This window comes from Saimiri boliviensis, chromosome 8, assembly GCF_048565385.1.
Source record: "Saimiri boliviensis isolate mSaiBol1 chromosome 8, mSaiBol1.pri, whole genome shotgun sequence".
Lineage (NCBI taxonomy): Eukaryota > Metazoa > Chordata > Mammalia > Primates > Cebidae > Saimiri > Saimiri boliviensis.
Window position 1 is genome coordinate 83,815,605 of NC_133456.1, and position 23,377 is coordinate 83,838,981.

Here is a 23,377-nt window from a genome sequence, read left to right on the forward strand (position 1 = left end):
AGTTTTTTAAGAGGGAGTCTCACATCGTTGCCCAGGCTCAAGTGCAGTGGCATGACCTTGGCTCCTGCCAACTCTGCCTCCCAGGTTCAAGCAATTCTCCTTGCCTCAGCCTCCCGAGTAGCTGGGATTACAGGCGACCGCCACAACGCCCGGTTAATTTTTTTGTATTTTTAGTAGAGATGGGGGTTTCACTACGTTGGCCAGGCTGGTCTCGAACTCCTGACCTTGTGATCCGCCAGGCTCAGAGATTACAGGCATGAGCCATAGCGCCTATTTTTTTAAATGTGTGTTGGCAAGGATGTGGAGAAATTGGAACTTTTGGTGGGAATGTAAAATGATGCAGCCAATGTGGAAAAGAGTTTGGTTATTTCCTAACATTCCATTCCTGGGTATATATCTAAAACAACTAAAAACAGACTCAGATACATGTATGCCAATGTTCACGCCAGTGTAATTCAGAAGAGCCAAAATGCAGAAACAACCTAAGTATCCATCAGCAGATGAGCTAAAGGAACTATGTCCACACAATGGAATATTATTCCACTACAAAACAGAATGAAGTTCTGATATATGCTATATGGCAGGAATGAACCTCAAAAACATGCTAAGTGAAAGCAACAGACACAAAAGGGCATATATTGTATAACTGCATTTATATACAGGAAATATCTATAAAGGGTAAATTCATAGACAGAAAACATATAAAGGTTACCAAGGACTGAGGGGAGAGAGGAATGAGGGAAAAGAAAACAAAGTAAATGCATACATAATTTTGCTAAACATCGCTAAATTCACCTCCATACGGGCTGTACCACATGCACACCACCAGCAATGCAAGAGAAGGTCTGTTTCTGAAGTCCTCACCAATGCAGTATATTGTCAGACTTTTGGATTTTTGCCCGACTGTTGAAATGGTATCTCAGTGCAGTTTTAATCTGTGTATTTTATATATACATTAAAAAAATCCTTTCTAATCCCAGCACTTTGGGAGGCCGAGGCGGGTGGATCACGAGGTCGAGAGATCGAGACCATCCTGGTCAACATGGTGAAACCTCGTCTCTACTAAAAATACAAAAAATTAGCTGGGCATGGTGGCACGTGCCTGTAATCCCAGCTACTCAGGAGGCTGAGGCAGAAGAATTGCCTGAACTCAGGAGGCGGAGGTTGCGGTGAGCCGAGATCGCGCCATTGCACTCCAGCCTGGGTAAAAAGAGTGAAACTCTCTCAAAAAAAAAAATAATAATAATAATAATTTGCATAGTGCCACAGGTGAGCAGGTGCTTAACTACCAGCACCTGCCACAGCCATAGTACTCTGCTAGGCAAACACTCAACAAAAAAGCCCAATTAACACTTGATAATTCTAGAAACTACACACATTTTCACCCAATCATAACCCTTTTGCTTTGATTGGAATTATTCTAGGTGTTAACTTTGGTAGTAAAATTGCCTGTGTACATGATACTTCTCCAGAATTTGACTATATAACCTGAGGCATAAGAACAAACATGAAGGAAAATGATAATTTGTCAAAAGAATGATGTAACAACTTTACCTTTCCATTTAGCAACCACTTTAGGATCTGAAATTGTGAAGCTTGGACGGCTTCTTGAAAGAATACCTTTTCCAAAATAACCCTTCCAGGAAGAGAGAAAGCGAAGTTAGCTTATGTTTAGTTACCAGTTTTTTAGCTGGGGTAGAATATACAGTAATTCCTCAGTAGCCACAAGGGGGGACTGGTTCCAGAACCTCTGGTGGATACCAAAATCTGCAGAAGGTTGAGTCCCTGATATAAAATGGTGCAGTACTTATACACAGCCTGTGTAGGTCCTCCCATATACTTAAATCATCTCTAGGCTGCTTATAATACCTAATGCAATGCAAACGCTAGGTAAATAGTTGTTATACTATATTGTTTAATAAAATATAATGACAAGAAAATAAAATCCACATTTCGTACAGATGCAATTTTTCTCCCCAAATATTTTCCTTTTTTTGAGACAGAGTCTCCCTTTGTTGCCAGGCGCCAGGCTGGAGTGCAGTGGCGCTACCTCGGCTCACTGCAACCTCCGCCTCCCAGGTTCAAGCAATTCTCCTGCCTCAGCCTCCTGGGTAACTAGGACTACAGGCGCACGTCACCACGCTCAGCTAATGTTTTTTGTATTTTCAGTAGAGACAGGTTTCACCATGTTGGCCTGGATGGTCTCATCTCTTGACCTCGTGATCTGCCGGCCCCGGCCTCCCAAAGTGCTGAGATTACAGGCTTGAGCCACCGCGCCTGGCCTCTCCCCAAATATTTTCAATCCAAGGTTAGGTGAATCTATGGAAGTGGGACCCATGATATGGAGAGCCAACTATACCCATCTGAGTTAACAAGAGGTTCACCCCACTTTTCGGGTCTTTACATTTTCCCTCTGATTATCTAATGATGACTAATGATGTTCTTGGCATAATACCTTTCTAGTCGTTTGTAGAGTACTAGTAAGTTTTCAGTACACCTCAATTATCCCGTAACTAATGCTTTCAGTCTAGGTTTGTTAAGCTGAAGGCAGGCAGAGGCAGTTTCTTCTCCACTTGTGGTTCAGGAACACAGTGTGCCTGAAAGCAGGAGCCATGCCCACCAGATGCAAAAAAACCTCTTGGATTCTTTTGTACTCCAGAACTGAAGTATTCCTCTCATTCCTGCTGATTCCCAAAACAACATGTATCTTTCCCCTTTTTATTATAAAATATTTAAACACACAGAAAATTTAAATAAAATAAAACAAATATCCCTTTCTCTATCTAGATTAACAATCAGAATAAATAGGTCAGGCACGGTGGCTCATGCCTATAATCCCAGCACTTTGGGAGGCTGAGGTGGACAGATCACTTGAGGTCAGGAGTTCAAGACCAGCCTGGCCAACATGGTGAAACCCTGTCTCTACCAAAAAATACAAAAATTAGCCGGGCATGGCATCATGTACCTGCAGTCCCAGCTACCGGAGAGGCTGAGGTAGAAGAATCACTTGAACCTGGGAGGCAAAGGTTGTAGTGAGATCACGCCACCGCAATCTAGCTTGGGTGACACAGTGAGACCTGGTCTCAAAAAACAACCAAGAACAACCCCACCACTACCACCAACAAAAAACCAAGAGTAAATTACACATTCCGCACTTCATAAAGCCTCTTGCTTAATGTTACATACTGTGAATGAAGGCCTCCCTGAGGAGCTGCCCTTGGCCTACTCAGACTCCCGCCTCACCATGCTCAGTGCCACCCACTCTTCTAAAAAATGTCTAGAGAAGACACCTTTATGGAGACAAGACACTGATCTGTGGCTGCCCTGGGCTGGCAATGAGAGCAGGGATTAAGCGTGATGGGCACAAGGGAAATTTGTGGTGATGGGAATGTTCTAAAACTGGACTGTGGTAAGAGTTGTGCAACTCCATAACTTTATGACAATCACTGAATTGTATACTTATGATGGGAGAACTTTACAGTTGTAAATTATAACTCAATAAAGCTGCTTTTTAAAAATGACCACAGTAATGAACAGACTACGGAAAATCTTTTTTAAAAGAACTACCATTCTTCATTCAACTTGGTCAATGCCAGAAAACAATAAAAACTAGAACCTGTCCTCATCTGAGAAGAGGTCCCCCACCGGGAGGCAGCAGATAAGGAGCTCAATGTCAGAGCTCCATGCCAGAGTCCCATCTGATCTGTGCTTGAGCAGGGACACTATGCCACACTGTGGCTACCTCTGGGAATGGAATGGGAGTGAATGGGGAATTTTCACTTTTACCCATACATTTCTGTAAATTACTTTTGTTCCTTCAATAAACATGCATTGCTTTTACAACTGAAAGACAAAAAAAAGTCAATCCATTGACCCTACTTCATGGCTGAAATAAAGGTTTGTGGGCAGGGGTGCTCCATTTGTCATTCTATTACACTAACATATGGCTTTTGGGCACCAATTCAAATTGTACTCTTCCTACAACTGGACCAAACTTCGAGGAAAGAAAACACATTGTTCACGGTTGGTGTCGGGGGATGGCTGGGATGGGGAGAAGGAAAGGACTGCTTGCTCAGGGTTGTCTGAAAGTAATCCTACCGAGGCCGCCGACACTTACGTTCCCATAGAGCTGCTCGATGTCCTCTGCATTCCTCACAATTACATTATTGTTAATCATTTCAGCATGGAATATCTTGAATTCCTTCTGAGGACCATGGTCCTGACCAAAAGGGATTGGCAAGGGAGACTCATAAGTCTCATATACTCTTCTTTTCCTCTTTGGGGCATGGAAAACTGCTTCTGCCATTTTTCAGAGGAGGCGTTCTTTAAAGAGTAGACAACAAAAAGAAAGAAACAATCAATAGCTACCTTGATCCAAAATATGAGTAATCTGTACTTAGGCCCAGAAAACTTTGTGGTCTGTGGGAAGAAATCAAATATTTGTAAAGCAATAAACTAAAAGTAATAAGAACAGTTTGCGTGAGCAATGCAAATCACATTGACCTAGAATATTGCAGTTAATCCCCACGATAAACCCCAGGAAATGAGTGGTAATATTTCTGCTCTACCTGACAGCACTGAGACCTAGTGACATGCCCGAAGCTGCAAGGTTAGGTCTCCTGAGAGCAAGCACAACTGGATTTCTGTCTACCAGGATTGCTTCCATTTCACTTACCCAACAGACATTTACTACCAGGAATTCCTAATAATCACTGGTGCTGGGGATACAAAGACAAAACTGAAACCCTGTCGTCAACACATTAAATCTCATGAGCACCTCATTTTCCAAGAGGATCTTAAAATACATACTAAACATTGGGTCGATCAGCTCCCAATTTTTTAAGTATATTAATAAATAATAACAATGACAGCACCAGTTATCATTTAAGGATCTATTATATGCCACCAAATGCTACTGGCTTCAAGCAGGGACTCTAAAGCCAGACTACCAGCATTGGAATCAACTTTACCACTTCCTAGCAGTGTGATTTTGGGCAACAGTCACTGACTCTCTCTGTGCTTTAGTTTCCTCATCTGCAAAAATCAAGATAAGAACAGAATCTATTTTATAGTTAAGATCCATAAAGTGCTTAGAACAATACCTGTCACACTATGATTACTATGCATGTATCAGCTATAATTAGTATTACAGGGTGGCAGTAGCAACACCATTTTACAAACAGGAAACATATTCAGGCTGGAGAGATTTGTAAAGGACCCCAAATGTGGTAGTATCAGATGACGCAGGTCTGCTTAACTACCAAGCCCACACCCTCTCCCTGGGTTCTGCCGAAAGCACAGGCAGGGTCTGCCTACTTTTGTCTGATGACTATTTTCTCAAAGTCAGATGGTGGAGGGTTACTGAGCAATAATGGAAGTACCCACTGTGCACCCAGCACTATGAGGCAGAAAAGGAAGCGAAAGCCAGTACCTATCCCTCTGCGGTTACACATAGGACCCAAGAAGACAAAACAAGTATGTAACATACATGGAAACACAGAAAGCAGGTTGGAGCTAACCAAACAGGCGCAATCCAGTAACGTCTAAAGGAGGGAAGTAAATGTGAGCATATTGTGTGACACAGATACAGAGATGCACTTAACTAGGAAAACTTAACCACTTACAAGGGAAAAAATGGAAACGGTATAAGACACTCCACTCAAGGAGCAGCTTTCCTGGAATCAGATGGGAGACGTGAATCTGCTGCTCCCTTAGTACTAGGTCTAGACTTGATTTCAACTGAGAGCTTACCTGGTGCTTGAAGATCTAGTGCAGCCAAATCACACACATGTTCAACATACGCGATTCCAAGCCCTCACAATGGAAAAAATAAGACCGACTACTTAGGTGGCTTCTGCACTCAGTACTTGCAACCCACTGACAAGGGATGCCATCAAGCCTGAAATAGTCAAGAAGGTGGCCAAAGCTGAGGGAGGGAAAGGTGAGTGGTTTTAAGAGTGTCATGACCATTAAGAAATGAAATCAGGCCGGGCGCGGTGGCTCAAGCCTGTAATCCCAGCACTTGGGAGGCCGAGGCGGGTGGATCACGAGGTCGAGAGATCGAGACCAACCTGGTCAACATGGTGAAACCCCGTCTCTACTAAAAATACAAAAAAAAAAATTAGCTGGGCATGATGGTGCGTGCCTATAATCCCAGCTACTCAGGAGGCTGAGGCAGGAGAATTGCCTGAACCCAGGAGGCGGAGGTTGCGGTGAGCCGAGATCGCGCCATTGCACTCCAGCCTGGGTAACAAGAGCGAAACTCCGTCTCAAAAAAAAAAAAAAAAAAAAAAAAAAAAAAGAAATGAAATCAATGTGTAATGATATCTTCATCCAATGTCTCAAGGAAGAAGCTGCGGAATTATATGAGGACACAGAAAAACAGACTAAAGAAAAGTTAAAGGAACTGATAAATCAATTACAAAGATAACCATGAAAAACAAGAATTGGGAAGTTGGAACCTTCCTAGAATTGCCAGTGTTCCAAGCAGCAACATGCTAGATTAATTTCTAAATAAGGTTCCCTGAAGGAATGACATGCTGAGCATTATTTTGTACATTTCATATTTATGCATGCATCTTGCTGTATGGTGTTTATAACAAAACCGTATCTACTACATGTTCACAGAAAACCTAAGAAATTTTCTTAGGAGCATATTTTGACTAGACTTGCTTGCTGACTTATGCCTCAGCCCAAGCCAACCATCACATTTAGTACTCAATTGGAGATACAATAATTTATTCTAAAACTGAAAATAAACACCGCTTTTTGGGGGCAGGATGTTGGTCTCTAGTAAGGCACTTTTTGAAAGACTTCCAGGAACGGTTTGGACTTCTGTGAGATTTTTCGCTTTTATAACCTCTGCTCAGCATCTGACTATATATTACACTTAGATTTTTTTTTTTTGAGACGGAGTTTAGCTCTTGTTACCCAGGCTGGAGTGCAATGGCGCAATCTAGGCTTACCGCAACCTCCGCCTCCTGGGTTCAGGCAATTCTCCTGCCTCAGCCTCCAGAGTAGCTGGGATTACAGGCACATGCCACCATGCCCAGCTAATTTTTTTATATTTTTAGTAGAGACGGGGTTTCACCATGTTGACCAGGATGGTCTTGATCTCTGGACCTCATGATCCACCCGCCTCGGCCTCCCAAAGTGCTGGGATTACAGGCTTGAGCTACTGCACCCGACCCACACTTCGATTTTTAAAAACGAAAAAAGATTTAGTGGCCAACTTCAAGAAGTTCTAATAAATTCTCTCAACAAATAAAGAGCTGTATTTTAGTTTGCTTCATTTGTTCAGCGTTTTTCCCTTTCAGACTGCTGTCACACCTAAAAAAGGCCAGACTTAGCTGTGACACTTGATGGAAAGAACTCTGTACTCCAACCCAAGTGTGTGGGATGGAAGGGTCCCTACCACAAAACACACCCCATAATCCAAGTTCTTGTGTCACTCTTGCTCATGTGGCTACACACACCTCAGGAACTGGGCTCACAGGAGGCCTTCCACACATGCAAAGCCACCATTATTATTGTGTGACCTTGCACAACCCACTTTCTCTAAGCCCAGTTTCATCTTCAAATTGAACAGGACTGGAGGAATCTGGTGGTTCCTCACAATGTAAACACATACATGATCCAGCAACTCCACTCCTAGGTACAGACCTAAGAGAACTGAAAACATATGTTCATGGAAAAATCTGTATGTGAATGTTCACAACACTATTATTCATAACAGCCCCAAAGTGGAAACCATCCAAATGTCCATCAATAGTTGACCAGATCAACAAAATGTGGTCTATCCATATAATCAAATATTATTTGGCCATAAAAAAGGAATGAAGCTCTGATACATTCAACAACACTTGAACACATTATGCTAAAAGCCAGACACAAAAGACCAGATAAGACAATTAATATGAAGTGTCCGGAATAGACAAATCTATAGAGACAGTTTACAGGTTGCCAGAGAAGGTGAGAAGTGGGAAATGGGGAGTGACTGCTAACAGACATGGGGTTTATTTTGAAGGATGATGAAAACGTTTTAAAATTATATTGCAGTGATGGCGATGGTTACATAACTCCGCAAATACTAAGACCACTGACTTGTACACTTCAGAAGGGTGAATTTTATGGATTTATATAGTATCTCAATAAAGCTATTTTTAAACATTCAGAAGTAAAGACATCCCCCCAGGCCATGTCTTGCAAGAATAGCTTCACAGATACCAGGATGAGGCTTCTAGGGAAGACAGAAAGAAACTCTCCGGGAAGGTAGAGCTCACTTTCCAAGGGAGAAAGATTCAAGAGGACAAATCAGATGATCTCTAGTCTCATGGAAGAGTCCTCTTGTGCTGAACTCGAAAGGCAAAACAGAGGAAAAAGACTGCATTCTTCATGTCTGCAATGGACATTCAAGAAATGGTTCTTTAGTGCCATGACAGGAAAACAGCATGCTGTTAAGAGATGGGATGTGCCGGGCGCGGTGGCTCAAGCCTGTAGTCCCAGCACTTTGGAAGGCCGAGGCGGGTGGATCACGAGGTCAAGAGATAGAGACCATCCTGGTCAACATGATGAAACCCCGTCTCTACTAAAAATACAAAAAATTAGCTGGGCATGGTGGCGCGTGCCTGTAATCCCAGCTACTCAGGAGGTTGAGGCAGGAGAATTGCCTGAACCCGGGAGGCGGAGGTTGCGGTGAGCCGAGATCGCGCCATTGCACTCCAGCCTGGGTAACAAGAGCGAAACTCCGTCTCAGGGGGAAAAAAAAAAAAAAAAGAGATGGGATCTGAGTAAAATAAGAAGAGGAAACTGTCACAGGTAGGTACAAGATGCCAGGCACTAACTCTGCCATGTGCTGCACATGTGGGTACTATAGTCACCCCTTGGTATCCACAGAAGGATGGGTTCCAGGACTCACCTTCTACCAAAATCCACAGCTCAAGTCCCTTAAATAAAATGTCGTAGTATTTGCATATAACATACATCCTCCTAAGTCATCTCTAGATTAGATTACTTATTTATTTATTTTTTTGAGACGGAGTTTCACTCTTGTTACCCAGGCTGGAGTGCAGTGGCGCGATCTCTGCTCACCGCAACTTCCGGTTCCTGGGTTCAAGCAATTCTCCTGCCTCAGCCTCCTGAGTAGCTGGGATTACAGGCACGCGCCACCATGCCCAGCTAATTTTTGTATTTTAGTAGAGACGGGGTTTCACCATGTTGACCAGGATGGTCTTGATCTCTTGACCTCATGATCCACCCGCCTCGGCCTCCCAAAGTGCTGGGATTACAAGCGTGAGCCACTGCGCCCGGCCTAGATTACTTATAATACATAATACAATGTAAATGCTAGGTAAATAACAGTTATTTTTTTTGTGTGTTTTCAAAATATATTTTTCCAAATATTTTTGATGCAAGCCTGGTTGAATCCACAGATTCGGAACCTGATAGGGAGAGCTGACTGTACCATCTTCATTCCACAGACAAGAAGAGCGGTACCTGAGGTGCACAAAAACGTACAGGAAATACTGGGTAAGTCGTCAAGAGGTTTGGGATGCAAAGGCTGGTTTGGAATTGGAGAGACACGCAGGTTCTTAAGTAGAGAATGATGACTGAAAAAAGCTGATTAAGAAAATTAAACCACGGAGTGGTACATCACACAGAGTGGTCCTCAAGCTTAGCTACCCATAACTCCTCATGCCCTGACCTGCAATCAATCACATCAGAATTTCCTGGGTGAATCCAGGTGACTTTAGCATGTAGCCAACCACTGATGAAAGCATAGTCTATTCAAATTCACTTAATCCCAATAGCCCCCTGAGGTAAAGACTATTTTTATTTCCACTGTATAGATGGGGAAAGTGACTCAGAAGGTCTGAGCGCACCCCTGAGGAATTGTTATTTCTCCTTTCCCCAAACTACGCACACCTGATTCCGGAGCTGCACGAAGTATTCTTACGTTCTGTTAAAAGCAACGCCTGTTTCTTATTCTTCCCTTAAGAACACAAGCTAACACCTCTTAGGTGCTGGTAAATGTCTATTAGAAGCACAAACAAAAAAGCGGAGGTGGCTCCATTTAATTTTCCAACTTTCTTGGACTAGGTGCCAGACAAACCTGGTTTAAAAACGTCCCACCCAGCAAATCTCACGTTCTCCCAACCAAAACACGTTTGAAGCTCCAGCTGCGCACCTCCTGGGCTCAGGAAGGCAAGGATGAAAGGGACAAAGCAAACAATCCTGCCTCCGGGGAGCTTTCAAGTTGGAACCCGAGAATAAGCCATATAAACAGATAATAAGCCTTTGAAAGTTGTTGTGAGGATTAAATGCATAATTTTGCAGAAGGCGTCTCGTTCGGGGCCTGCCACGTGGAAAGTGCTTACCAGACGACAGCTGCAACTATTAATACAAATAAACTGTGCACACGCCACAAAGCGTTACGGGACGCACGAATTCCTAACTCCCTGTCTTAACTTACCCCTTTGCTTCTTACCCTGGCTCCCCACACCCGCGACCCAACTCCACCAGAGACTGAGGCTCCTCTCCGGCACTATCAGCAGCATCTTGGCGCCCCAGCCCCACCGGCCCCGGACAAGGCGTCGGCGTTTCCAAGAACCAAGGGCTGCAGGCGCACAAGGAAGCCGCGGAGTCAGTGACCGGGCGTGCTAGGAAGCCTGGCTCTCTGTCCCGGCCGGCTGTGCGACCCCAGCACAGTCCCTGGGCCCTTTCCGCTCTCGCCCTGCAAGTCTTTCGGAAGAGCCAGATTTCCCTTCGCAGCGAAAGCCCAAATTCGGCTTCCTCGCCCAGGGACCTTACCTTTCTTGGCCCCGTGCGCTCACCGTTACCCAGGCAACGCCGGCCTTTGGGGCGGATACCGCTGCCGTCAAGCAGTGCGGCCGCAAAGCCAGCCGAGTACGCAGCCGCAGAGCGCCCGGTGGGACGTGGCGGAGTGCGCCTGCGCACGGCCTGGTTGCGGTGTTTGTGTGCGCCCCTGTGCTCCTGCCGGGAGACGCGTGTGCTCTTTGCTGCTCCCTGCGGCATTGTAGGGACGCCAGAACGATCCCGCAAGACCCGTTTTACAGATGAGATGTAGTTACCCGTCAAAGGTCACATAGTCACGTGGGAGGTGGGAACGACCTCAAGTCTTACGCCCTTGGAGGGATGGGATGTTTGAGGCGACCTGCAGGACTTTATTAAACGGTCCTGAGGAAACTGATCTCAGCTTTCGCAGTGTAGAAAGAGGGTCACAGCAGCGCACTTGTATACGCTGCAGCATGCGGGGAACTTGTGAGGACGCTCCCTCAGGCAGACATGTGGCCAGAAGCCTCTGTGTGCTCAGACTACCTCTGGAGTTAAGGGACGACAGGCGGCAGGTCCACCTGCTCTGCATCCCCATCTTCCTCCCCTCACTGGCCGTGTGATCTTGAATGTCTGACGGCATTTCTGAGCTTGAGTTTACTGAAAAATGGGCCATCAGAATTATGGGAGATGAGCAAAACTAGAGTGCAGTGGGAAGTTTTTCTCCTGACCTGGTTATTTTAAAGGAGGCCTGTGGGGAGTCGGATATATACCTTTGCAAATAAGAATCACAGGAGTTCCACCGCACAGACTAGGCAGGAGGCAAAGGAGGGTGGCAAGGAAGAGTGGCAAATACTGCTGGAGAGATTCATGGTGCTAGATATGATGATGGATGTTGAATTTTGGCCCTTTTCCAATGTTCTTGCCTCCATTCCTTCATACATGCTGTTGCCTCTGTGTTCCCTCCCCTCTGTCAGCTGCAGTAATTCCTGGTCAGCCTTTAAGTCTCAGCTCAGATACCACCTCTTCCAGGAGACTTCTTGCCTCCCCAGACCTTCTTGGGTGACTTGCCTCTGTGTTCTGCAATAGTCCATGGCATGTGTTGTCCCTGTTTTTCTGGCCCTTTTTATTTTTTATTTTTTTGAGACACAACATGGGTGAATCTCAAAAACACTATGTTGGGAAAAAAAAAACGTGTATCAGATGCTACATATTCTAGGATTCCTTTGTATTTTTATTTTTTATCTTATTTTTTTAATTTTTTGAGATGGAGTCTCACTCTGTCACCAGGCTGGAGTGCAGTGGCACGATTTTGGCTCGCTGCAACCTCCACCTCCCAGGTTCAAGTGATTCTCTTGCCTCAGCCTCCCAAGTAGCTGGGATTTTCTTTTTTTTGAGATGGAGTCCCACTCTGTAGCCCAGGCTGAAGTGCAGTGGCGCGATCTCAGCTCACTGCAACCTCTGCCTCCCAGGTTCAAGTGATTCTCCTGCCTCAGTCTCCTGAGTAGCTGGGATTACAGGCACCCACCACTATGCCTGGCTGATTTTTATATTTTTAGTGGAGACGGGTTTCACCATGTTGGCCAGGCTGGTCTCAAACTCCTGACCTCAAGTGATCCTCCTGCCTCAGCCTCCCAAAGTGTTGGGATTCTAGGCGTGAGCCACCACACCCGGCCTGGCCCTTTTAAATTGCACCATGGGCTTGCTCTTGGTAGAGTGAGATCATGTCACAGCATTCAGGGGGTGCTCTGCATGCAAGGACCTTAACTGCTAGGCTAGGGAGTTCAGGCTTTAGATAAACCAAAATCAAAGAGCTTTGTGGTAAGAATGTTGCAAGAAAAGGGAGAAAATGGGCAAGAGTCACAGGATATGGTATCAGGATGCATTGGGCAGGGGAGAGACAGCTGGAGAGAGGCTGTAATATTGGATCGGAACATGCCAATTTAAGAAATACTGGTTTTAGAATTAGAGGGCTTTAACAATGAAAGGGATTCAGAGGTTGTCCAATTAAACTTCCTTATTTAACTGATAAGAAAACAGGTCCAGTGGCACTGTGAGTTGTCAGAGATAACCGAGCAGGTCTGAGGTATGGCTGAAGCTAGAGCCAGATCTCCTCTAAATCCCATCCCAGCTTGTGGAAGGATTTGGGGTTTACTGATAATGGGATCTCAGATGACACATCTGTCCTCAACAGAAGGTCCAGAGTAAAAGCTACTGAATAAGAAAATCCATCCACCCCCAAATATTTTTTTAAATCAAAAAAGAAAAAAATTCAGGAAATTTTAAAAAAGCAATTATTCCCCAAGATTTTCTCCTCAAGTGCATTTTAAACCCTTTGACATTTTTTCAAATATACAACATAAAAGTAGAGAAAATAGTTCAATAAATCATGACCTCCAGCCAGGTGGGGTGGCTCACACCTGTAATCCCAGCACTTTGGGAAACTGAAGCCGGCAGATCACCTGAGGTCAGGAATTTTCCTGACCAACATGGAGAAACCCCATCTCTACTAAACATGCATAATTAGCCGAGTGTGGTGGCACATGCTTATAATCCCAGCTACTCGGGATGCTGAGGCAGGAGAATCGCTTGAACCTGGGAGGCAGAGGTTGCAAGGAGCTAAGATCGCGCCATTGCACTCCAGCCTGGGCAACGAGCAAAACTTCGTCCCAAAAAATAAAAATAAAAAAAAATAAATAATTGCTTCCACAACCTTCAACTTTTCATATCTCATTTCTTTTGCATTCTCCATATACACACTTTTATCTCCTTGCTGGAGTATTTTAAAACAATCCCAGACATTATATAACCTCATGATATTTCAGTAGGTATCTCTAACAGATAAGGACTTAATTTTATTACAATGCATCTGCATCTACCTCTCTCTCTCTCTCTTTCTATATATATATATATATATATATATATATATATAGACACATGCGTGTGTCAACTGTGTAGTTGGTTCTCATTATCTGAGGTAATTCTGTTCTATAAAGTTGCTACAAACACTGAATTAGTAAATATTGAACCATTGTTTCCAGGAGAAATTACAAGGTTAGGTGTCTGTGAGTGCTCACATTTTCATCAATTGATCAATACATAACCTCATTTTATGTGTTTCTGTTTAAAGACACCTTATATAATTTGTTGATTCATCAACACTGAACTTGCAGCCAACAGCACTGTAACTCCTGCCTAAAGGAACACCTGTTTCCTCCAATAAGGCACATTTCTTGGCTGGGGAACACCAGATAGCACTTCAGCACTCCACTTGGGGCCTTTTAAACAGTTAAATCACCAATAAAAAGCAAAAAAAGGGGAAAAACATGGCACAAACTAGAGCTCAAAAAAGCATACTTATTTATGGTATGAAAACCGAAACTAGAAGGCAGAGCTGGGAATGTGCAAATTGGGTGACTCAAATTTTTGGTGCTCTGTGCACGCACTTATCTGCAGATGACTGTGACAGTGAAGTACTGATTATGATGTTACAAATAAGTTTCAGCAGCTAGCTGAGTTTGTCAATACATAATCCAAGAATAGGGATGACTGACTATACCAACATATCCCCAAGAACCCTAGCACATTTAATAAAATGAACAGTTATCTGTGAAATGTGCCACAGAACCCCTAAATAATATTTGGGATATATTTAAGAAAAAAGATTTTCTGAAATTCAAGTTCATCTGAGTAACTTATATTTTATCTGGCCACCCTAGTGACAATTTATTGGGCATTTACTATGTGCCAGCCACTTTTGCATCCATGATCTTATTTAATTCTCATACCAGGGCTGTGAGACTGGTGTTCTTACCTCTGTTCTGCAGCCAAGGTTACCGCACATGCCCATGGTGTCATTGCTAGGAAGTAGTGAAGGCCAGATGAGGATATGGATCTACAGGGCTATGCCCTTTTAATCTGTCATGCTGGATACAGGAGGGCAGTGGATTAACAAAATACAACAGGCCAGGCACAGTGGGCTCATGCCTGTAATCCCAGCACTTTGGGAGGCCATGGTGGGTTGATCACCTGAGGTCAGGAGTTCAAGATCAGCCTGGCCAACACAGCGGAAACCGGTCTCTACTTAAAAAAAAAATACAAAAATTAGCTGGGCGTGCTGGCACACACCTGTAATCCCAGCTACTGGAGAAGCTGAGACAGGAGAATCACTTGAACCCAGGAGGCGGAGGTTGCAGTGAGATGAGATTGCCCTACTATGCTCCAGCCTGGGGGACAGAGTGAGCCTGTCTCAAAAAAACAAAAAACAAAGAGCTGGGGGTGGTGGCTCACGCCTGTAATCCCAGCACTTTGGGAGGCTGAGGCAGGCGGATCATGAGGTCAGGAGTTCAAGACCAGTCTGACCAACATGGTGAAACCCCATCTCTACTAAAAATACAAAAATTAGCCAGACATGGTGGCACATGCCTGTAATCCCAGCTACTCAGGAGGTTGAGGCAGGAGAATAGCTTAAAACCGAGAGGCGGAGGTTGCAGTAAGCTGAGATCATGCCACTATACTCCAGCCTGGGCCACAGGGCGCGTCTCAGTTTCAAAAAAACCAAAAAACCAAAAACAAAAACCACACAACATTCAATACTGAAATATAAAAGTAACTGTCAGTGGGAGGTCAGGGAAGACCAGGATGAGTTGAAGAGCCTGGGAGGCTTCCAGGAAGAGGTGGCCTATGAGCTGTGCCTGGAGGGGAGGTTAGCCTTAGGAGGAGGAAAGGAAGAGGGCAAGTGGCTGTCTGGGGCACAGGGCACGCCCATGTGCAAGGCTGGAATGGGCCTTGGTTCCGGAGCCAGGGAGGAGCTGGGCCTGGCCGGGGCAGGAGGTCAGAGCTGTGATAAGGTCTGATAGGTAGGGTGGGAACCGATTGTGGAGGCACTTGAATTCCAGGCTTGGCTTTTGGACTTTACCCTGCAGACAATGGGGAGCCACCAGCGTTTCTGAGCAGGGCAGGGCAGCCCCAGCTGTCTCCCCATTGTTTTCCTGAGACTGCATCGAACCCTGTAGTATTTCAGAGAGTCCACCAGATGGAGACATTTCAGCAAATTTAAACCACCTAGTGTCTGGCTGTCACTGCTTTACTGATGTAAAAACAAAACACAGGGATCCTACTAAGCTCCAAGTCTTTACTCAGCATCCTCAGCAGAAAATGCAAGGGCTGTGAAACGAAAATCAAATCAGAGACATAGTACAGCTTCACTCTGCTGGTGAGCAAAGAGGGACTGAGTCTCGGCAGCTCTTTGAGGTCACTGTTACTATCCCTTACAGGTGAGGAAGCTCAGATTCTGCAGCTGACATTTATGCCATTATTTACCAGACTAACACCAGGCTAGGCCATGGGATAGAGTTGACACTGTGTGTGAAGGGACAGGCTGGGCAAGTCCCCAAGGCACTGCCTTGCTGTGTGGGCTCTAAGGGTTGAGAGTCCCTTGTGCAAGGGGTAAAGAATTACTTGAGATCCAGAAAGATCTGTTGCACTGATGATGAAAGCTATCTGGATTCCTACCATCTGCACTAATCCAGGTGTTTTTTAAAGACAGACCCACTTAATTCTTCCCAGCAACCTGCAACCTGGTGAGTCAATGATCATCACACTCAGTTTATAGGTAAGAAAACAGATTCAGAGCGGTGAGATGAGTTGCCCAAGGTCACACAGGGAGTAAACATCGCAGAGAGGGACAGCCTTGGTGGCTCATGCCTGTAATCCCAGAACTTTGGGAGGCTGAGGTGGGTGGATCACCTGAGGTCAGGAGTTTGAGACCGGCCTGGCCAACAAGACAAAACCTCATCTCTACTAAAAATACAAAAATTAGCCGGGTATGGTGGCAAGTGCCTGTAATCCCAGCTACTTGGGAGGTTGAGGCAGGAGAATCGCTTGAGCCTGGGAGGCAGAGGTTGCAGTGAGCTGAGATTTTTCACTGCACTCCAGCCTGGATGACAGAGTGAGACTCCATCTCAAAAACAAACAAACAAACAAAAAAAACCAACCCAAAGAAAACAAAAAAAAACACAACAAAAGACATCAGAAGGTGGACTAGATTTCATACTCCTATTCCTGCCCTGTTTCTTTCCATGAACAATCAAACAAACTCTACTGCTGGGTAAAGTTCCTAGAGAAACTTAGGCATCTGTGTCCAAAGAAAGAAATACAAATACTTTTATTAAAGCATTATGATTTTTTTTTTTTTTTTTTTTTTTTTGAGACCGAGTTTCGCTCTTGTTACCCAGGCTGGAGTGCAATGGCGCGATCTCGGCTCACCGCAACCTCCGCCTCCTGGGTTCAAGCAATTCTCCTGCCTCAGCTTCCTGAGTAGCTGGGATTACAGGCAAGCGCCACCATGCCCAGCTAATCTTTTGTATTTTTAGTAGAGGCGGGGTTTCACCATGTTGACCAGGATGGTCTCGATCTCTCGACCTCGTGATCCACCCGCCTCGGCCTCCCAAAGTGCTGAGATTACAGGCTTGAGCCACCGCGCCCGGCCCAGCATTATGATTTCTAATTTTTTTTTTTTAAAGGAGACAACCTTTAGCCAGGCATGGTGGTGCATGCCTGTGGTCCCAACTACTATGAAGGCTGAGGCAAGAGGATGGTTTGAGGCCAGTTCAAGGCTGCAGTGAGCCATGATCACTCCACTACACTCCAGCCTGGGTAACAGAACAAGACCTTGTCTAAAAAAAAAAAAAAAAAAAGACAACCTAAATGTTCATCCCTGGAGAAATAGATATGTAAAACATGGTATAAAATGTTCATACAGTGGAATACTATGTAGCAATGCAGCAGCTAAAAGGAGCAAACAGATTTTTTTTTTTTTTTGAGACAGGGTCTGGCTCTGTCACCCAGGCTGGAATGCAATGAAGTGATCACAGCTCACTGCAGCCTTAAACTCCTGGCCCCCAGCCATCCTCCTGTCTCAACCTCCTGGGTAGCTGCAACTACATGCCTGTGCCACCACACCTAGCTAATTCATAACATTTTTGTAGAGACAGGATCTCGCTATATTGTCCAGGCTGGAGCTCTTTTATAGACAGAATATTTTAATGTAGGTAGATTTCAAAAACAAAGCATTTGTTGATAAAGGCAAGATGTACACCAATGTGAATCATATGATACCATTTATATAAATTAACACATAATAATCAAATTCTAAAGGTATGTATAGGTATATTAAAATATTTGAAAATAGCGGGAAGGATATCCACCAAATTCATTAGTTATCTGTGGGACTTGGGTACTAGATAAAGGGACTTCAGCTTTGTCTCTATTGTTTTATTTCCTAAAAAGAAAAAAAACAATTAGAAGCAAATATGGGTGGTGGGATTATAGGTGATTGTTAAATGTTGTATTCATTTGTATATTTTAACATTTGTGCAAAAAGATGCTTCAAGCAAACAAACAAGTGCAAAGCTAGGAAACAACAAAACCAAGGTAATTTTGCTATTTAAGATCAACAGTTTGAAGATGGAGGTAGCCAGTACTCTGGGAGGGCCTCGAGGAGCCTGGGAAGGAGGTCAAGAGCCCATAGTGCTGGCCCTGCACAGAGGCCTGGGATTTGTTGTTGTGGAAATGTGGCATGGTAGGGTCCCTTTCACCAGCATTTCCAGGGCAGGAGCCCAGTCCTGGCATTCCACCAACGATCCCACCACCCTGCGACTGCCATCCCTGCAGAGAGAAGTGAGTGCCAGGTGAGGCCCTTCAAGGAGGAAACAGAGGACCGGGGAGCAGGTGCAGGGGCCCTGGGGAGAATGGGGCTCCTTCTGCGGGAGCAAGGTGGCTGGCAGTGGCCACATCTTCTGGTTTCTCACCCTCTTTCCCTTCTTTTTGGCCATTTTCTCTGAACCTATGGTCACATAGACCATTTCTTTTATTTATTTATTTATTTATTTTTGAGACGGAGTTTCACTCTTGTTACCCAGGCTGGAGTGCAATGGCGCAATCTCGGCTCACCACAACCTCTGCCTCCTGGGTTCAAGCAATTCTCCTGCCTCAGCCTTCTGAGTAGCTGGGATTACAGGCATGCGCCACCACGCCCAGCTAATGTTTTGTATTTTTAGTAGAGACGGGGTTTCACCATGTTGACCAGGATGGTCTCGATCTCTTGACCTCGTGATCCACCCGCCTCAGCCTCCCAAAGTGCTGAGATTACAGGCTTGAGCCACCGCGCCCGGCCCTAGACCATTTCTTAATGTGTCCTTGACAGATCACACCCACTTTCCAGCACCAGGCGCTCCGACTGGAATAAAAGGGCAGTCCTCATTTTGTGGGTCTCCCAGGGCTGTGCTGACTGACATGTGAAATCACAAGCCCTGGTGTTCTTTGGAAACTGTTCCTCGCTACCAAGAGATAAAGGATCATCGCTTCTCCTCTTTCCCCGCTTCCTTTCCATTTGTCATAGTACACAAAATAACATGGGTACACACTGAGCCTAGAGTTGGACTTTCACCGCCCCGCTTTCCCACTCTTTGATTCCTCACCATGCCTCTGTTAGTAAATATTTTTATTCTCCCCATTTTAAAGATGAGGAAAGTGAGACTCAAAGAAGTCAAATAATTTACCCAAGGTAACCCAGCTAAGAAGTGGCAACAGTGAGATTTAAACCCACGTCCTGTAACACAACAGGCCCTTTGGCCTATGTTGACGATTTTTATGTATGACGTCTTTTATGATCTCATATCTTATCCAAACAGAAGGTACAGACCACCTTTTCTGTTTTGTTTCCTCTCTCTCTTTCTCTCTCAAAATAACATAAAAATCTCTGTTGCAAGTTGTTTTTGCATGTGACCCTCCTGTAGGTCCCCACCTCTGAGCTCAGAATTTTAATCTCCTGGGTGGCTGAAAAACTCTGCTCTCCTCATAAGAGAGATGGAAGAAGAGGCTGAACATGGCCCAAACCTGGTTTTCCTGCTTGCCTGGGTGCATCTGCCTCAGATGTCAAAAGGCCTGAATTCCAAGCAAACCAGGAATAATGCCCCAGTCATCAAATTTGAAACCAAAACTCAGCAAAGACATATATTTGCTGCCAGAAAGCAAATAGCTTTTTCTTTCTCATTTTTTTTCACCCAAACAAAACATCCTCTTATGAAATATGTCCAATTTGCAATATTTACTTTCCCTTTATTTAATAACAGGAAAGGGTTTGCTGGACTTTTGTTGATTTTTGCATTTCTTATTAAAATTCTTAAGGGGGTTTTGGGGGAACTTAATCAGCAAAAAGGAGGAGGAAAAAAAAATCTCATGTGCATTCCACAGGACTTATTAATGGAGGAAATTTGCTGTTTGTTTAAGAGCATTTTCTGATGGGAGAAGGCAAATCCTCACGTGTTCCAGAGTCTCTTCCGTTTCTGTGCTTCCTTCTTGACTGTCTCCAGAGCATTTCCGAATTCGTTGTTCCAAACCTTTTGCCCAAGAAGATGGAGCGGAGTTTATGCCCCACTGCTGGGCTGGAGGGAAGCTCGCATTCACTGAGCACCCCAGCGCAGGTACTCTACCTGCGACCTCAGTTTACCTCAAACCAGCCCTCAGAGGGGCTATTATAGGGACATTTGCCAGATGAGGAAACTGCGGCTGGGAGGGTGGAGTCCCTTGTCCAATCTCCCTTTCCTTATAGCTGATATTCCTTGGGACTAAAAAGGAAGGATTCCTAGTATTCAGAGTCCTACATCCAAGGGAGCCCTCACAGAAGCTTTCCAAGATAGCTACACAATCTCCAATGGTCAAGGCTCAGAGGTAAAGCGACTTGTAAGGGTCACACAGCTAGAGTGCAGAGTAGGGATCTGAGCTGTGCTCAGCCTCACTGTCACATCCACGTTTATTTCACTTCCCCACGGGACCTCCTGGGGGCCGAGAGCAGCATGCAGTTTTCTCTAATGGAATACATTCCCCTAAAAGGTCTTGGTACTGCCTTCCTTGGTTCCAGAACTAGACTGCAAGTAACTTGAAGGACTTTGTCTTTATATTTTCATTTTGCCAGAAATACTAATAGTTATATATATTACTATTAGTATATACATTAAACTATCATAAGAATGTACATTTCTAGAATAGGGCCTCATATGGAGTAAGTCTTAATAAACAGCATTGCAAGAGAGTCAAGTCCCAATGCTCTCCTTCTACAGACAGGGAAACTGAGGTCTAGAGAGAAGAAGGAATGTTACCTGAGGTGCCAGAATGAGAATCCAGGTATCTGGATTCCCACCACATGGTGCTTCCCCAAGCGTGTCCACTCAGTGACCTTCTCATCCATTCTGTTCCTACCTGCCAGCTCTACACTGGAGGGTCGAGACACCCAAGTAAACCAAATGCGATATTTGATGGCAGAGCTCTCACAGTCTAGCAGGGGAGGATGCTCTGGAAAGCTGGACTCTCAAACAGTGTGGCCAATGCTGACTGAGGGCCTCCCAGGAGGAGGCGGCTCAGGAAAGACTTCTTTTTTTTTTTTTTTTTTTTTTTGAGACGGAGTTTCGCTCTTGTTACCCAGGCTGCAGTGCAATGGCGCGATCTCGGCTCACCGCAACCTCCGCCTCCTGGGTTCAGGCAATTCTCCTGCCTCAGCCTCCTGAGTAGCTGGGATTACAGGCACGTGCCACCATGCCCAGCTAATTTTTTGTATTTTTAGTAGAGACGGGGTTTCACCATGTTGACCAGGTTGGTCTCGATCTCTCGACCTTGTGATCCACCCGCCTCAGCCTCCCAAAGTGCTGGGATTACAGGCTTGAGCCACCGTGCCCGGCTAGGAAAGACTTCTTAGAGGAGTGGACATTTGCTGGCTCTTAGAGAATGAGGAGGAACTGACCAAGTCAGAGAGGGTAGCCCAGGCAGAGGGACCTGCCTGAGCAGAGGCCCAGAGGTGCGGACACACACGGCATATCCAGGCACCATCAGGCAGCCTGCCTGGGAGGAGACTTAGGCCTGGAAAGGAGAGTGGGGGCCTGGCTGTGAAAGGGCCTTAGATGCTGTCCTTAGGGGCTTGGATCTTATCCCAGGGGTGGTGGGGCCACAGGAAAGGATGGAAGGAGGGAAAGCCTCAGTCAGATTTGGTTTAGGAAGATGACTCTGGAGGCCTGGGTGATGAGAAGCTGCAGGGAGGAAGCTGCTGCCTACTGCAGGGGAGGGGCCGGGCCTTGTGCACCTACAGCCTTCTTTCCACCCCTCCCTTCCTTGAGTGAAATCTTGCCTGTCCCTTCAAGCTCAACCTCCTGCTCCAGGAGCCTTCCCCGACCATGCATCTACCCCCGCAGAGCCCCTCTTTCTGATTCCTCTCTTTTTGTTCTTGGGGTTCACCATTAGCATCTTCCTTTGCATTCTCAGAGTCCTTGGTAGCAACAGATCTTAACCTTTTGGAGGTCAGGGACTCCTATGAGGGTCTAAGGATTAGCTTGATTCTCACCCCAGAAAAATGCTGAAGAATATAAATGCTCCAAATATGGACTGCATTGTGGAGTTTTTCAGACCCCTTGGAGTTGCTTTGGAAGAGGGAAGGGGACAATTCCCAGACAACCAGGGAGGCAGATACCCCAAAAGGTGTGAGTTACCCCTTGCGAACCCCTGAGGAATGGGTAGGCAGTCCAAGAAGGCAAGGGTTAGGAATGAAGATTGCCGTTGGGCACGGTGGCTCAAGCCTGTAATCCCAGCACTTTGGGAGGTCAAAGTGGGCCGATTGCTTGAGCCCAGGAGTTTGAGACCTGCCTGGGCAACATAATAAAACCATGTCTCTACAAAGATACGACAGTTAGCTGGGTGTGGTGGTGCAGGCCTATAGTCCCAGCTACTTGGGAGGCTGAGGTGGGAGGACTGCTTGAGCCTGGGAGGTCAAGGCTGCAGTGAGCCATGACGATGGTACCACTGCACTCCAGCCTGGGTGACAGAACAAGACCTTGCCTCAAAAGATTATCTATTATAAAAGGAATGAAGATTGTCCTCTGAGAGATTAAGTATACAACGCGGAAGGGACCCTAGGCCAGAGAGAGCCCTAAGTGGATGCAGTGGAGTTTCTAAAGAAAGCGCATACATGTCCTTCTGAAGAAAGCTTGGGCAGCCAGGGAGGCAGAGGGAAGAGGAGGAACCGAAGGACCCGGGCCGATGATTTGGGGGAGCCTCGTGGTAGGTCTAGCTCACCCCAATGCCACCAAACACTGGAGCCCCATAACTGACCCCTCCCTTCTCATTCTGTGCTCACCAAGCACCGTTCTAATTTGAACTTGGCTTTCTGTGGAGTGTGCCTGCAGGGAGCTGATGTGTTGGCTGGAGGACACGTGTATCCGGTCCCTTTGGCAGTTACATTTCTCGCTGTAAATTAGTAAATTGGGAACAGACAATTCACAGAAGAAGCAATTCAAATGACTAATAAGCGTATGAAAAAAAATGTTCATCCTCACCAGTATTCAAAGAAATGTAAATTCAAACCAAAACCGAGATTGTTTCCAGCCTATTAAATTAGAAAGGATTTCTTTTTTGAAGTTAATACAGATTGCTGGGAAAGGTGTGGCACCAGGGCACGGGAGGCGGGGGGCTCTGCTCAGGATCCTGCAACCTACTGGGGCGGGTGATACTGAGGCCCACTGTGGATGTTCTTTAAAGTCCT

The 23,377-nt window shown here is 45.4% G+C and overlaps 1 protein-coding gene across 8 annotated transcripts in view; it reads right to left on the reverse strand.

Annotated features, from left to right (window-relative positions):
• TSEN2 (tRNA splicing endonuclease subunit 2) overlaps window positions 1-10,889 on the reverse strand; it is a 66,679-nt gene extending 55,790 nt beyond the window's left edge. For 7 of the 8 annotated variants that reach the window (XR_012518878.1, XR_012518879.1, XR_005581948.2 and 4 more), the window contains exons 1-3: window positions 10,810-10,889; window positions 4,118-4,323; window positions 1,555-1,636 (exon numbers count right to left, since the gene is read on the reverse strand). Coding sequence is in view for 5 of the 8 variants with exons in the window: in XM_074404771.1 (XP_074260872.1) it covers window positions 1,555-1,636; window positions 4,118-4,306 (271 nt within the window). In the remaining 3 variants the exon portion in view is untranslated. The other variant, XM_039478952.2, reaches the window with a different exon arrangement.
• Window positions 10,890-23,377: the final 12,488 nt, after the last annotated feature.